Here is a 15,043-nt window from a genome sequence, read left to right as displayed (position 1 = left end):
CTGTCACAATGACAGTAAATTGACATTCATTACAACGTGGGTCAGTCACGGAATATTTTATTTAAATTTTGTTAATGAATCGTAAATACATCGTTTAAGAGTTAGTTATTTTATTACTTAGTTGAGTTTAATTAGCTATAAGACACAAACACGATGGCAAGTCCACCCAGAAGTGTTCCAAATATATTAATAACAGGTGTGTAGTTATAAAACCTGTGAAACGATCTTCGACCAGTTTTACTAAATAGTTGTTATTTTTTAAATATCGAAATCAACATTTTCCAGGCACACCCGGTGTGGGCAAGTCTACAATAGCCCGGCTAGTGGCAGACAGGACCAAGTTTACTTGGAGAGAAGTGTCAAAACTTGCTGAAGAATACAGCTGCCTTGATGAATATGATGCCGAGTACCAATGCCCGGTACTAAATGAAGATAAGGTACATGCATTCTTCTGTGGTTGGATGAATGTATAAGTAATATTGTTATACATATTCATGCTCTTGGGCCTGGGTTCGATTCCCAGCGCTGGTCTATTTTTCTGGTTTTTCTGTGCATCTGTTTCAGTTTGTATTTTCGATATGTGTTTTACGGGATGACCTTAAAAGTAACAAAATTTGGACTTGAAATAAAAAATACAAAAAGACTCCAAAAACCAATCTTAACTATCTTCTTGTCAAATTGAATCAATATTGTTTTACATTAATAGTAGAATAGATGGCTAATGCCCTCAGTGCCAGTTTTAGCTCCTCCAGCGCCTACCTAACGCCGCTACTGAAAGCCCTCTCATTCTGAGGTGGCCTGTGCTGTGCTATGGACGTAGAATGTACACTAAGGGTCTCCCCACATCTATGGGGGGAGAACGTAAGAAATGGATATTTTGTAGCCATTTGATCAAAAGGCAAAACTGCACACTTGTTTTTAAGAGTATTCGTTCCTTGTGCTTTTTCTTTTTATAGGAAGCTTGCAGTTACGCCTTTAGTGGTAGTATCGCATATTGCATACATATGTATTTGTTACATCTCTTATTACTTATTTATTTATATTGCTTCAGTTATTGGACATAATGGAAGGACTATTGGCGAAAGGTGGTAATGTTGTTGACTACCATGGCTGTGAATTCTTCCCTGAGCGGTGGTTTGATGCTGTCTTTGTGGTCCGGACTAACAACACTGTGTTGTACGATAGACTTGCAGCCAGGTACAGTAGATCAGAATGTTAATGTTGCACGGCACTCTTTTCAGTGGTAAAGTTTTTTCTTAGAGTTGTGTCTTGAAATTATTTGTTAATGGTGATAAATTATTATAGTATGAATATTTAGACGTGTCCTGATCTTGTTAACAGCCCACCTTTTGAACATAGCCATTGCATTTTATTATGTTCTCAAGTGCATAATCCTGAGTTTAAAATAAAATAGGTCATTGAAATAACGACTTTATTATTTACAACAGACACGTAGATAATAATATATACTTGTAGTAGATAGATATATATTTTTCATGGAAAGTAGGAAAAGTAGATAATGCAGGATTATGGCAGGCGTTATGCATTTGTTCGAAAGGTGGGCTGTTAATGAGATTGGGATACCTTAAAAAATTCATACCATACTCTGAAATAGTATTTGATACAGAATAGTATTAATAATATTTGGTAGTTTAATAGTATTTGGTATTTGGATTTGATTTTGGTGCTTATCATTGTTGATACTTTTACAGAGGTTACACTGGGAAAAAACTATCAGACAACATTCAGTGTGAAATATTCGAAACACTTTTAGAGGAAGCGCAGGCTTCATACAAACCTGAAATAGTGATGGAACTACAAAATGAAGTGGAAGACCAGCTGCAGCAGAACATAAATACGATCATACAGTGGATTGAAAGGTGGAAGGAAGAGAATTTATAAAGAAATTGTTTATTATTAATTTTTTCTTTACAAGCTCCCTAAAAAAATGGCATTATCTCAGAAATGTTTTAAAAAAAAGTGACACTGCAGTGTGTTTATTTACACAAACCCTGTCAGGCATCATTTCAAACCCCCATATTTTTTTTGCTATCAAAGCTAGGTAACTAGCCTGTTACAGGAACCCACATTGTCTAACCCACTTGGAATCGCTATTACATTCACACTTTCTGCCAAACGTTAGGTTGAGGATAGAAAGAGATGATGAATGCGATTGTGAATACAGCCTCTTTTCACAATGGATGTCAATGAACATGGCTTTATATGAAATTCGGCACACAGTTTTATTCATATAATTCCCGTGGGTTAGCACTAAACATCAGTTTTTACATTAGAATGAGATTGAGTGTTTTTTTTTTGATCTAGTACTTTAACGAGGCTTTAGTACACCAAATGTGACTATGTCAGCCTCATGGGGAGCCTCAGTTATATACATCACACTACAGATATTACGCTCTCCCTTGCACTGAAACCACGTCTCTGGATGCAAAGGCCTGTCTAATGAACCTGTAAATCAGCATCGCTTCTTTTGAAAGTGGTCAACTTAGAATTACATTTACACCTCCATCGAACAAGCCCATACCATCCAAATACCTGTCTCTGATGTCCTTATTCTGATCACATTCCAGAAGAAAATGAATAAGGTCTTCAGTCTTATTACAACCTATACACAAAGGTGATTGTACAACTCTCATCAAATTAAAAAAAACAGTTCAGTGTAATGTGACCAGACCGCACACAAAAAGCCCAATGTACAGGTTGTTGACAGTGATGAAATAAAACAAAGTAATAATATAAATACAACCTAATTTATTCATTAACCCACTGACAAATACGAAATGCATCAAATTACTGTATTTAGAGTTCTAAAGTTAGAAATTATACCAACCCACCGCAATCTTGGCATGCAGTGTTTATTGATCGTTCGATGGCCACACTTAAAAAGATAACTCACTTTTAACCTAATGGGTTCATTTGTGTGTTAATGAAGGCTCACAGTGAAAAAATGAATACCCTCCCTCCATTTCTTAACCTCTGCAGTGACAGAATTCTTTTGTAAGGACAATTTAAAATTGTGTAACACTTATGAAGATTCTGACATATTTAACCAGTAAAACTCGCTAAAGAGTATTATGACATCAATAAGAGCTAGTGTAGCCTAAATTGAATAAAGATATTTCGACTTTGACTCTGATTTTGAAGAGACCCAGTCGAAAGCATGTCTTAAGCGTCAAAGCGTATTACGCGAGATAGAGAAATAAAACATACGCATTGTCAGGATTGGTTTTTGAAGTCTTTTGAATTTTTATTTCAACTTCAAATTGTTACTTTTACGGTCACCCGTAAATCCATATCGAAAATACAAACTGAAATATAGATGCACAGAAAAACCAGAAAAAGAGAGCAGCGCTGGGAATCGCACCCAGAACCTGGGCGCTGAGCGCTGGTCTCTTTTTCTGGTTTTTCTGTACATCTATGTTTCAGTTTGTATTTTTGATATGTCATCAAAGTCAATAATTCATTGGAAGATTAGCCAGAAACAACCGGCTGTATCGCGGATTTTTCTTCCACCTCTACGTCAGCATCGTTATTTGGAAACCTGCTTTCTTAAAATAATTTTGTATGGATTAATTAATACTTAGGATTATGAGTCTTCTATTAAAGTCTTGTTGCCTCAAGTTTCAGCAACTGATATAAAATAGGAATGGATGCGACACATCATATTAAACGATATATTTAGCGAGTTTAACTGGAGTTAGGGCTTAGTGTAGTCAACATTGAGAAGGTTAAGATTAAAGGGGTTTGACCTTCACTTATGTTTGCTATTCCTGATATGAATATATATTAAAGTTCTCACGCCGAGATTGCGCGGTCTCAAGCACGCATACCATCCTCACACAGATCTGGAACGTTTTACATCACTAGACTACAGCTCGTCTTTCTTAGATCCCTTCCTGTCGACTGACTTAAGTTCGCTGGAGGCCTGTTCCGCGATGTATTTGACGAAGTCGTCCAGGGCCCGTCCACCCTGAAAAAAAAAGAAAAGTTTGAAAAGTATTCTGAAGATAAAGCGATAACTAACTAGTAATTTATTGAATCAGGCGTTACTTTGCGGAGGTCCATATCAATAATGGTGGCCTAGTGGTTTGACCTCTCAAGCCGAGGGTCGTGGGTTGAAACCCTGGCTCGCACCTCTGAGTTTTTCGAAATTCATGTGCGGAATTACATTTGAAATTTACCACGAGCTATGCGGTGAAGGAGAACATCGTGAGGAAACCTGCATAAACCTGCGAAGCAATTCAATAGTGCGTGTGAAGTTCCCAATCCGCACTGGGCCCGCATGGGAACTATGGCCCAAGCCCTCTTGTTCTGAGAGGAGGCCTGTGCCCAGCAGTGGGACGTATAAAGGATGGGATGGATGAATGAATGAGTCTAACATTTGGTAGCATGGTGAACAGCTGTGTTGCTCTGAAGATGAGCTCTGGTTGAGTTCGAAACGCGTCAGTGTAGTGTGGTGGTGGTGATAGATGGGTTCTTACAGTGTGGAGGTGGAGGAACTGCGAGAAACTTGACTTGAATAAAGATATTTTGACTTTAACTTTGAAACACACATTTCTTGCATAAACGTAGCTATCACATGGTCGCAGGTGAGCAGTCATTGCTTCAGTTCAGCGATAACTAGCATTTTCTTATACACTATTAATACTATATTAATGACGTGTTTTCTGGTCGTTGGAGTAGTGTATGTGATTAACGTTTGAGGTTCTGTGAGATGACGAATGCACATGTATCTTGTACCTGTACAAGAATTTTTACTAGGATTTTGGTCAACGCAAGTCTTGTATAAAAAAACAATTACTTACATTGTATCTGACAGGCTTGCTGCCATCCTTGGGCTTCCAGTAAATGGTGGGGAATCCGGAGACGTCGTACAGAGACTTGGGCCAGTCATTGGCGGTGGCATCAATTTTCACAATGTCCACATCTTCATCCTTCATCTGTGAATGTTGCAACAAGTTTGGGGTTATTTGATGTTTGGGCATGGTAGAATTAGTTTTCGACATCAAGAGCGAAGTGCGCGAGATATTGAACGGAAATTGATATTGAAACCAAAAACCAATAGAAAATATTTTAGCATGAAGTTATTCATAAACAGAACGTATGAAAATGTTTTATGGTCTACAAATTATCTATTCATATAGTTATTAGTGTGTAGTTTATCTGTATAGAGGTCCCGAGTGTCACAGTGCTGGCTGAACTTCAGCGCTGGGGTGTTTAAACACTTCAGCATTATGCTGAGCCTATGTCCGATTCGCAACCGCAACGACACACTATCCTTCGTGTCGCCTATTTGTAAAAATATTGTTGTCTTGTACTGTTAACAACAATATATCTTCTTTCTAATTCTAAATAAGTACCCAAAGTCTTACCTTCTCTCCCAGCTCTTCCCAGATCGGTGTAAGTTTCTGGCAGTGCCCGCACCACGGCGCGTAGAACTCAACCAGGGCGTCCCTGCCGCTGTCTGTGACCAGAGACTTGAAGTTCTTGCCGACGGCAACTTTGACCGGACCGTCGTTGCTTTCAGGAACAGGCTCGGACTTGATGAAGGGCTCCAACTTGCCGGCGAGAAGGTCCTTGGTGAACTGGAGAAGGTTTTCGATGCTGTAATGGGAGAGAATTGTTTATTGTAAGATATGGACCTCTTTAAAAATCGTGATTAGGTTAATAACTCCCAATAATGGGTCTTGAGTGATGAATTTTTTTTTAGACTACAACACTTGTTTTCTTTTTGATTTAAGATTTTTTTAAAGCAGTCAGGTTTTTGATTTGAAACTAGTTGCCTCGCTATTGCGATATTTTGTACACGATTAGACTAATGTACATTTATTGTAGCGTTTCGTTGCAAATCCGAGAACTGTAGCTGAAAAGAGTACCTCTATCCGAGGCATCGCTCGCGTAAACCATTAGGTCTGTCTGGAAGTTGAATTGAAATTACAGAATTTTACCTAATTCCCACTGGAATTACAAAAAATACATCGTGGTCTTCATTTATATCGGATGACGAAGATCTCTGTGCATAATTTCATGTCTTTAAACTGAAATGTTGAGATATCGGAATTCTATCCCGATCCCGCACTATCAGGATAAAAAGTAGTCTAACCCCCTGTTACACCATCCATTGATTAAATTAATTTGACGTATAAATGTGATGCCGTCTCTTTGTTTTGTTCGAATAGACGGTGACGGTATCACATTTATTAGTGAAATAAAATTAATCAATTCCATAAGTCTATCTACATACTCCATTTCATCCCAATTTGTCCAGTTGTTTTAGCGTGAAGGAGTAACAAACAAACGCAATTTAACACAAAAATGTAGCTTTTATTATTTAAAGTATTATTCTAGAATTTCAACTATCTCCTTAAAAGAGTAATAAATACCTACACACGCACGCACATGCTGACAAAATTATTGAAATAACCATGGTTCGATTTTTATGACCCCTGGCTGTTACTAGCTAGGTTTATAATCTTACAAGTAGGTTTACGACTACTAATGTGTATTGTAGAAATGAATTGGAATTTTCTGAAGCGCGCCAAAAGTGAGCTGATAAGGAACACCTAATAATGTCGAAAGTATGCACAAAGTGAAATCGATAAGAAACTCGTTTTTCGAATGATTCAACTGAGTTTTGTTTAAAGAATAATCGCTCAACAATGATCGAGCCAGATAGGCTTCCATTAATTGTTTGAGGTGATTTTTCTAATATTAAGATGACTTATGAGATTTGGGGTGACCTCCTCCCCCACCCTCCTAGTCCCACATGAGATTTTTAAAAAGGCGCATGTATTCTAGGATGCTGAAGTCCCGAAAAGTTGCATAGTTTTTGCGGGATAGCTATGTGTTATACCTAATAGTTTTGTTTGTCACCTGAACTCGGCAGACATGATGAACTTGTTGCCGTCGGCGTCGCGGCCGGCGACGACCGGCTTGTCACCCTTGGCGAAGTCGATGCCGTACTCGTTGAGCTCGTGAGTAAACTCGTCCTTGCCGCTCACTGCGAAGCTCACTTCGGACATCTCCTTGGCGACCTGGGGAAGGGATAAGGGCCGTTAGTGATTTGTGGTGTTGGATAGTTTGGGATAGATGGGTCCATATCACATACAGGACTAATAAAAGCCATATATTTCAACATGGATGCACAGAAAAACCAGAAAAATAGACCGACGCTGGGAATCGAACCCAGGTTCTCAGCAATCCGTGCTGCGTGCTATTCAACTACACCACCACTGGACAGGAGTCTAGACACGAATTTCTCATATGCACCAACATTTCAACTTGCTTTTTTCATTAGTCACTTAAGCAGCGACACTAACGCCATCTATGTTCTTAGTTCTCATCGAGATACATCAAACATTCCCTTGGAGCTATCCGCTCACCAGGGACAAGAGATGTCGCTGTGTGTGTGTTTCCATGTTTGAGCTTGTATTTTTGTGTGAAATATATAGATTTCACGGGATGACCGTAAAAGTAACAAAATTTGGAATTGAAATAAAATACAAAAAGACTAACATGCAAGTGGCTTTTATTAAGATTACTTGTTGGACCTAGAGTGCAGAGATGGTGAACGCGTCTTTTTTATGAAAATAATAATAATCTGATTAAATAAAAACAAAAATAAATAAATGAATACAAACCTGATAAGCTGAAGGATTAAAACTTTATAGATACTATGTTCCATACACAAAATTTTGATGCATAATACATACAATACATATTAATGTGTATTAGCTGATTATTCACGACTATAAGACCAAAATTACAATAGTAAAGTCATCTGCAATAATATCTGACACATTCCTGCCCAAGAAATAGAGTAGTGTCTGATGTTTATGCACACTGTTGTGTCAGATATTGGTGCTCGGGACCACGAGTAGCTATGCTCGCAAATATCTAAAGACCTATCACTAATGTAAAGTCAATATCAAATTTTTGACCGTCTCCACCACTCCAATATCTGGCGAGTGTAGAACTTTACCTTGAGCACACGGTTCCTCCAGTAGTTGGTGCCTTTGGGATTCTTGACGTAGTCCACATCATAGTAAGCGACGATCAGGGGGTTGGAGAAGTCAGCAATGTTGTCCTTCTGGCGCACGCCAACTAAACCGTGGCTGGAAAGAATACAAACTATTGAGAAACTCTTATTACACATAACACACAAACATCATGCCTGTATTCCCAAACCACTTTTAGCAATTTTAGGTTTTAAGTTTGACAAAAACGGTAAAATAGTGACAGGTTGCTGACTTAACCTATATCCTGTCACCTCTTACGACATGCACGGAAGAAATGAAGAGGTGTAATTCTAACCCGACACCACACGGGTACTCCTATTACAAATTACATTTATTTCATGTCATCATCATCATTATTATATCAGCCGTAGGACGTCCGCTGTTGGATGTAGACCTCCCCTATATAAAATAAATTATGAGATAAAATAACTAAAAAAATATAGTTATTTTTAAACATAGGCTTGCGGCGTCAAGCAAAACGCTTATTTAATAACTAAATTAGCGTCTACCATCTGCCGGCGAACCGGCGAATACGTTAGTATGGTGAATCTCAGCCATGAGTGTATTCAATAGCGCTACTGCCCTAGCCGTTGGACAGTTCCTGCAGGGCTACTACGAAACTCGAAGTTCGTGTCGTGTCAGAGGGACCGCACGACATGAACTTTGAGTTTCGAGTTTTGTAGTAGCGCTGCTGGCTCGATGGACCAATGCTTAGAGGATTGAATGATCAAACGAAACGGTAACTCCGCAATGGTTAATGGCATCGATTTGAAATTTGGTACGGAAATGTACTTTGAGTTACAGCAAGTCCAACCCACAAAAAGTACAGTCAGGAAAAAGCTTCTATTAAAAATGTTTTTTTAGTTTTATTTAAAAGTCATGTTACGTGCCGAAATAGTAATGTGGAATAAAAAAGTCAAGTATCGCTGGTCATTTATGAGGCGAGCCTTTAATTAACTCATTTCTGATTAAGAAAACATTTCGCAAGTTGATAAATATCCTCGACACGCCGTAAAACAATTTTCCGATAAGCCATAACGTTAATTTCAACCGTAACATTACCATTTCAATGGATTTTACACAGACAATCATTGACTTTTTTTTAGCGAATATGTAATGTTTTAGGTTGACCCGGAATCGAACCCACACGTCCAGGCTATACGCGCCAAGTGTGCTAACCACCTACACCAAGGCTCCCGACTAAACCACACGAAACTTCATCAACTCAACCAAACAAATCAATGACTCAACTAATCGAATCAATAACTTGCAAGGTGTAGAGTCTCAACTAATCGAATCAATAACTTGCAAGGTGTAGTTAGTCATTTGAATTTTTTATTGGCAAATAAATAAATAAATTATATAATATTCTGCCTAATAAATAACATTACAGAATAAATCAACGCATTTTTGCAAATGTGTTAAGATAGATCGTAGCAGGGCGTTTTCGTGTTCAGATGTCCCTTTCTTTTTTTTTCATTTTGGAAAAAATATGGCTTTTCCTACTCAGAATCAAGAGCACAATCGATTCCGATAGTTTTTAATTATTTCATACAAAATTTTACGATTGTAAATTTTGCCAAGCCGTTACTGTTTTTTTTTTGAAACTATCGTAATCGATTGTGTTCTTGATTCTGAGTAGGAAAAACCATATTTTTACCAAAATTGAAAAAAGAAAGAAAGGGACATCTGTACACGAAAACGCCCAGTTAAAGGTTTGTAATTCAACATTAGACAGAGAAGGACATACTAGCATGTGATATAATACGCAAGTAGCACCGTACCTACTGAAGAAAAGGACGGATGTATGTATTGTATAGACATTAAAAATATCACTATTCCTAAGTAAAGAGGTACATCTAAACACTGGCTGTGTATTTATATCTGTTATTGGTATAGCAATTTAGACGTTACCCTTATAGCTTGGCACCGGCACCGCCTCTGCGCTGCGCCGCACCGCTCGCCACTGCTCTCTGTGTGTTTCTAGCTTAAAGGATTATTCACTGTACTTCCTTTGGCAGTACAAAAAAGAGAATTATTCATAAGAAAAGGAAGGAATTAAAGGAACTACTGCGAGTAATCAAATCAATTGTAAATAAATAAATATCATGGGACACTTGACACCAATTGACCTAGTCCCAAACTAAGCAAAGCTTGTACTACATACTTAAATACATATTGAACATCCAAGACCCGAGAACAAACATTCATATTATTCATATAAATATCTGCCCTGGCCGGGAATCAAACCCGGAACCTCAAGCTCCGTAGTCAGGTTCTCTAACCACTTGGCTATCCGGTCGTCAATAAGATGGATTAACTTACTAGTTCTCCTTGATGAAGGCATTTAGTGATGTGGAAGCGAGGTCGCCAGAGAACACAATGGAGGAGTCTTCAAACTTGTTCTGGAGACGCTTCGGCCGGAACAGGACTACGTTGTCCCTGCGAACAATTACATTGTCGGTTTTTTTTACTGAGCTAAAGTTCCTGAAAATATTCTAATATAATAAGGGGCTGTTTCACCATCCATTGATTAGCGTTAACTGGCGGTTAGGTGTGATGCCGTCTCTATTTGTTTTGTTCGAATAGACGGAGACGGCATCACATTTAACCGTCGGTTAACACTAATCAATGGATGGTGAAACAGCCCTTAAGTGTGTTCTTTCAGTGTGGAGGAGTAGGAACTGCATGAACACACATTTCTTGCATAAACATACCTATCAAAAGGTCGCGGGTGAGCAAAGTAACTGTTTGTATAACATTTAATGTGTTCATAATCTTTATAACATAGATGTTGCAATCAATGGTGCGTGTAAAGTTTGCACTAGTAGGAAATGGTGAAACAGCCCTAAGTGTGTTCTTTCAGTGTGAAGGATGTGCCCAGCAGTGGACGTATATAGTTCTAAATAACATGATGCATATGATTTTCATAGATAGGTAAACGCAATGCAATGTGCAAGTTGCAACACCTTATAAGGCTGTTATAAGTAACAGCATAAACGGCGGAAAATATCGAATTTATACAACTAATGATCCATGTCCGTGAAATAAGTTGGCATTTCATAATCATAGCAAATTCTAATTTCAGCTTGTATTACATTCTATGTATAAGTATTTCTGCAACATATACCTACAATGCTGACGTTTATTATACCATATTTTCGGGTTTTATTATTTTTGATATCAGGATTACGAAAGTCTATCAAGAGCCAGACAAGAAAAGCATCGCCGTGTCATGCTACTGGAATGATTTTACTGAAAAAGTAAATTGAGCCTAAGAAAGGATATTTCTAAATTCCCATCAGATAAGAAAGTAGCCTATTCATTGTTTTTCCATGGGAGCAAAGTAAAACCGCGGCTACAAAGCTTGTTATGTACCATCAGCCGAATATGTGGTCTACCACCCTAAAGTTGATAATCGTTTGCATGTCATAAAACAATAACGCCAATAGACGTGTCTGTCAACTTGAAATATCGACTTTAGCGACATATTCGTTTGATAGGTAGTTGTTTAAAAATTGATAGACCACTAATTTGGCTGAGGGTACAATAGGTAGTTGCATAACAACAAGTAGTCAACTGATAACTTATCACTGTATATTTTAAAACAATTGGCATTCTGAATAAAAGTTTAAGCCAATATCCTACCTACATACGTCCGATAGTCAGATTAGATGTACTTACTACTAATTTGGTATGTTTGTAATATAAATATGTTTTGCAGTATTTTTTTACATTAACAATTATGTTTATCAAGTAAGTAGCACTTGTGTAAATATGTACTGTCTTTATTGCTAAAGAAACAGTACTTCACAGCTATGTAAACTTTTAATAAAGTAAACTTGTTTGTCAGAATGTGTTGAACACTTGACATTGACATGGTTGTCCCAAATTTGAAAAGCCAATTAAAAAAACAAGGATCCTTAAGTACCAAGTAAAATACTATCGATTTTTTTTACTTTTCAATCTTATCATGAATAGATAGATGCCCAGGATTTTTTGATAAAATGTAAAAAAAACCTATATTAATGTGCTCCTAATGTTTTTTTAACTTTCCTGTAATCATATCCCACTGCTGGGCAAAGGCCTCTCCTCTTGATCTCCACACCTCCCGTTCTGGCGCAATGTCAACCCCTTCTAATTATATTACTCTAATGAAATCCATCCTGTAACTTTCGGAAATGCCCATGGGAAGTTTTGCGAAATTTAAATTTTACTGCTAGACCTAATATTTTACACATTGAAGCCATATTTAAAGACTAGTTTTATAAATAACAAAAACATCATAGTATCCTCATCATAGGAGTGCATTGGGTAAATTCCAGGGTAGGCAGTGCCTTGAGCTGCCTACCAGGGTCGGATTTAGAGGTCTGGATGCCTGCCCCCCCCGCCTCCTAAACTATTTTCCAAATAAAATTTTAGATTTTGATATTTTGCAGATTGCCTGATTGAAGTGAAAAAAAATGAAAAAATATAGATGAATAGTTGTTTACTAGTGTATACTCTTTGGAATTTGAAAAAAAAAAAATCCTATGTCTTGTGGGGGCCCCGGGGCTGTAGCCCTGGTTGCTATCCCTTAAATCCGGCCCTGCTCCCTACCCAGGGGCGTAGCTACCGCCGTATCAATTATGATACGATACGTGCGTAAAAATTATTGAAAAAGTGACAGATAGATTTTTATGAAAAAATATTTCTTTTATTTTTATGCAAACTTTTTTTTTTCTTTTGTGACAAATCTTTAAGTTTCATAAGGGCCCCCAAACAAATTTTTATACGGGGCCCCGCCAAGGCACGCTACGCCACTGTCCCTACCGCGCTGGGGGGACGAGGGACGCCCAGCTGCGGCGCGAACGACTGCTGCCTACCCTGGAATTAACCCAATGCATGCCACTGCTTGAGGATTCCTCCTAAGGTTTTTCAATATCATTAATCACTGCAGACCTGGCACTACTATTAGGGTTTATGGTCCTAATGAGTAAGACTGCATGCTGTTTTGTAATTTCTAAGTGGTTTGTACTCTCTATGTTTTGTGTGTGTCTATTTCAGGTACACAACAAACTCGATGACCCCTGTTTAGAAAACCTAATAACTGGTCTGACACATGTATACTTTGCTGCTGTCAGGTGTCATTGGCAGTAATGGTTGCTAACCTAAAGCAACCAGTTGGCATTAAGCAAAAAGTTGAAGTTGAGTAGGACTGCACAAGTACAAGTGTATTAAAATTACTACATCTAAATGCTTCATTTCATTCCTGTGAAAGAGCTAAAATATGGAGAGACACAAGAGATATCATGTGGGATAGGTTAGTGTCAAAAAAAAATCAAATAATACCTGTAAAAATATAAATGCAAAACTTTAGTTCTAATTCCGGTGTATAACTTACTTGTATCCAGACTTTTCAAGCACATCCTTAGAAGTGGAGTGTCCAAAGGCAATCTGCTCTCTCATCTTATCAGCTGTCTTAAGGAACTCTCCCTTCAGGTCCGTCTCCTTCTCGAAGAAGCCGACAACCACCACCTCATCCTTCTTGAGGAAGCTTTCATAGTCAGCAACGGTCAGAAGGTCTTTGGAGCTGGGTCCAACTTGGGCACGCATGTACTTGACAATGCCATCTATATAAAGAAAAAGTTTCTTTATGCACTTCAATCAAAGGAGGATATACTATTTTGAAATTATGTACATTAAATGAGCCAAGAAAACCTATGATACAAATAATTTGACTGTGGAAAAAAAACATCATTTTTTTATTAAAAATATTAGACTATTATTCTGTTTTCATAGTTGTGGCCCAAAATAAATGACTTTTATTAATATTACTAGCTGTTGTCCGCGTAGAAGTATTAAAAATAGTTTGTTCTTTTTTCAGCCCTACCAAATATAAACAAAAAAAATCATGAAGATTGGTCAAGCCGTTTCAGAGGAGATTTTCTACAAGCACTGTGCCACAAGAATTTTATATATTAGATAGGAGATAGCTCTAGTTTTATTCATATATATGAAGACATTTAGTACAATGTTTATTCTACAAAATTGAAAAGAAGAGTTTTTTATGCAGATAGAAATGAGAATAAATATGTGAAATAACTTTAGTTTTTTTTTTTCATACAAGTGTTGAGTGTTGAATGAATGAATCCAAAGGTATTGGAAATAAGTGTGAAAAAGTCCTATAAGATTTAACATTCTCGATATATTGAAGGTAGATGTAAAATATCTCTAAAACTGATGTGGTACAATGTTTGAGAGCAAGATAATTTTAAATAGCTGCAAATATTGAAAATAAGGGTTCAACACACTTATGACATTATCAGCTTATCTAATCTATCTAACAAATTAATTATTCAAGTATTATCACAAAAAATCTAACAAAGTAGAAGTGTGGTGTTGGCAACTCACTGGATTCCCTGGGGCCATTGTAATCCTGAGAGAGTTCTCCCTTCCTGAAGATTTTGAGGGTGGGGTATCCAGAGACTGAGAACTGCTCGCAGGTGCTCTTGCCACCCTCGGTACAATCCACCTTCGCCAGAGTCACGGGCGGGTCTTCACCCTTGAGCACGCCGGCCGCTAACGCGTACTCCGGTTTCAGTCTTTTACAATGGCCGCACCTAGTAAAAACCAACATAAACATAAATCGATTACAACTACATTCGTACAAATAATCCACATCTCGTTACAAAGTCATTGACTTACCATGGAGCGTAAAACATGACCAATGCAGTATCATGTTGAGATATCACAGAAGAGAAGTCCGCGTCTGTTAGATCCAGTACGTCCTCTTCAGCAGCCCTACATAAATAAATTACACCTAAGAATAATACGATTTTCAGTGATCCCATCATCTTTGTGCCGGCACTTATTAGAACCGTGCGCAATAACTCCCCGCCGAGTAGCACAAGAAAGAATGGAAAGGACAAGGACCGGAATAATACACGTATGATGCTGCTAAAATGACACAAGCCGGCACAGCGTTGGCTTTTTCTGATTGGTTGATTTCAGATGCGTTCAGGAAT

At 37.9% G+C, this 15,043-nt stretch overlaps 2 protein-coding genes across 2 annotated transcripts; one reads left to right on the top strand and one right to left on the bottom strand.

The window, feature by feature from the left end:
* Ak6 (adenylate kinase isoenzyme 6) lies at nt 1-3,214 on the top strand (the record flags this gene model as incomplete). The annotated part of the gene is given in 4 exon segments (XM_074101229.1): nt 1-196; nt 286-437; nt 1,052-1,197; nt 1,713-3,214. Coding segments are annotated over 4 exon segments (531 nt in total). The 3' UTR covers nt 1,903-3,214.
* ERp60 (disulfide-isomerase A3) lies at nt 2,750-14,977 on the bottom strand. The gene is made up of 9 exons (XM_074101224.1): nt 14,724-14,977; nt 14,430-14,638; nt 13,420-13,648; nt 10,362-10,478; nt 8,000-8,132; nt 6,892-7,052; nt 5,391-5,622; nt 4,824-4,958; nt 2,750-3,988 (listed from the first exon to the last, which is right to left on the bottom strand). Exons 1-9 carry the CDS (start codon nt 14,870-14,872, stop codon nt 3,887-3,889), a joined length of 1,467 nt encoding a protein of 488 aa, XP_073957325.1. The 5' UTR covers nt 14,873-14,977; the 3' UTR covers nt 2,750-3,886.
* Nucleotides 14,978-15,043: the final 66 nt, after the last annotated feature.

The sequence above is a fragment of the Choristoneura fumiferana genome, chromosome 18, assembly GCF_025370935.1.
Source record: "Choristoneura fumiferana chromosome 18, NRCan_CFum_1, whole genome shotgun sequence".
Taxonomy (NCBI): Eukaryota; Metazoa; Arthropoda; class Insecta; order Lepidoptera; family Tortricidae; genus Choristoneura; species Choristoneura fumiferana.
The sequence above is the reverse complement of the archived record's forward strand: the minus strand, read 5'-3'. Positions and strand labels throughout refer to the sequence as shown.

Excerpts from the sequence above, each read along its gene's own strand:
- ERp60 (XM_074101224.1), bottom strand. The coding sequence starts at position 14,872 with ATGATGGGATCACTGAAAATCGTATTATTCTTAGGTGTAATTTATTTA. Across the intron at positions 10,479-13,419 it reads CTTGAAAAGTCTGGATACAA|GGACAACGTAGTCCTGTTCC; the intron begins GTAAGTTATACA and ends AATTGTTCGCAG. Across the intron at positions 7,053-7,999 it reads GGAGGAACCGTGTGCTCAAG|GTCGCCAAGGAGATGTCCGA; the intron begins GTAAAGTTCTAC and ends TCCCTTCCCCAG.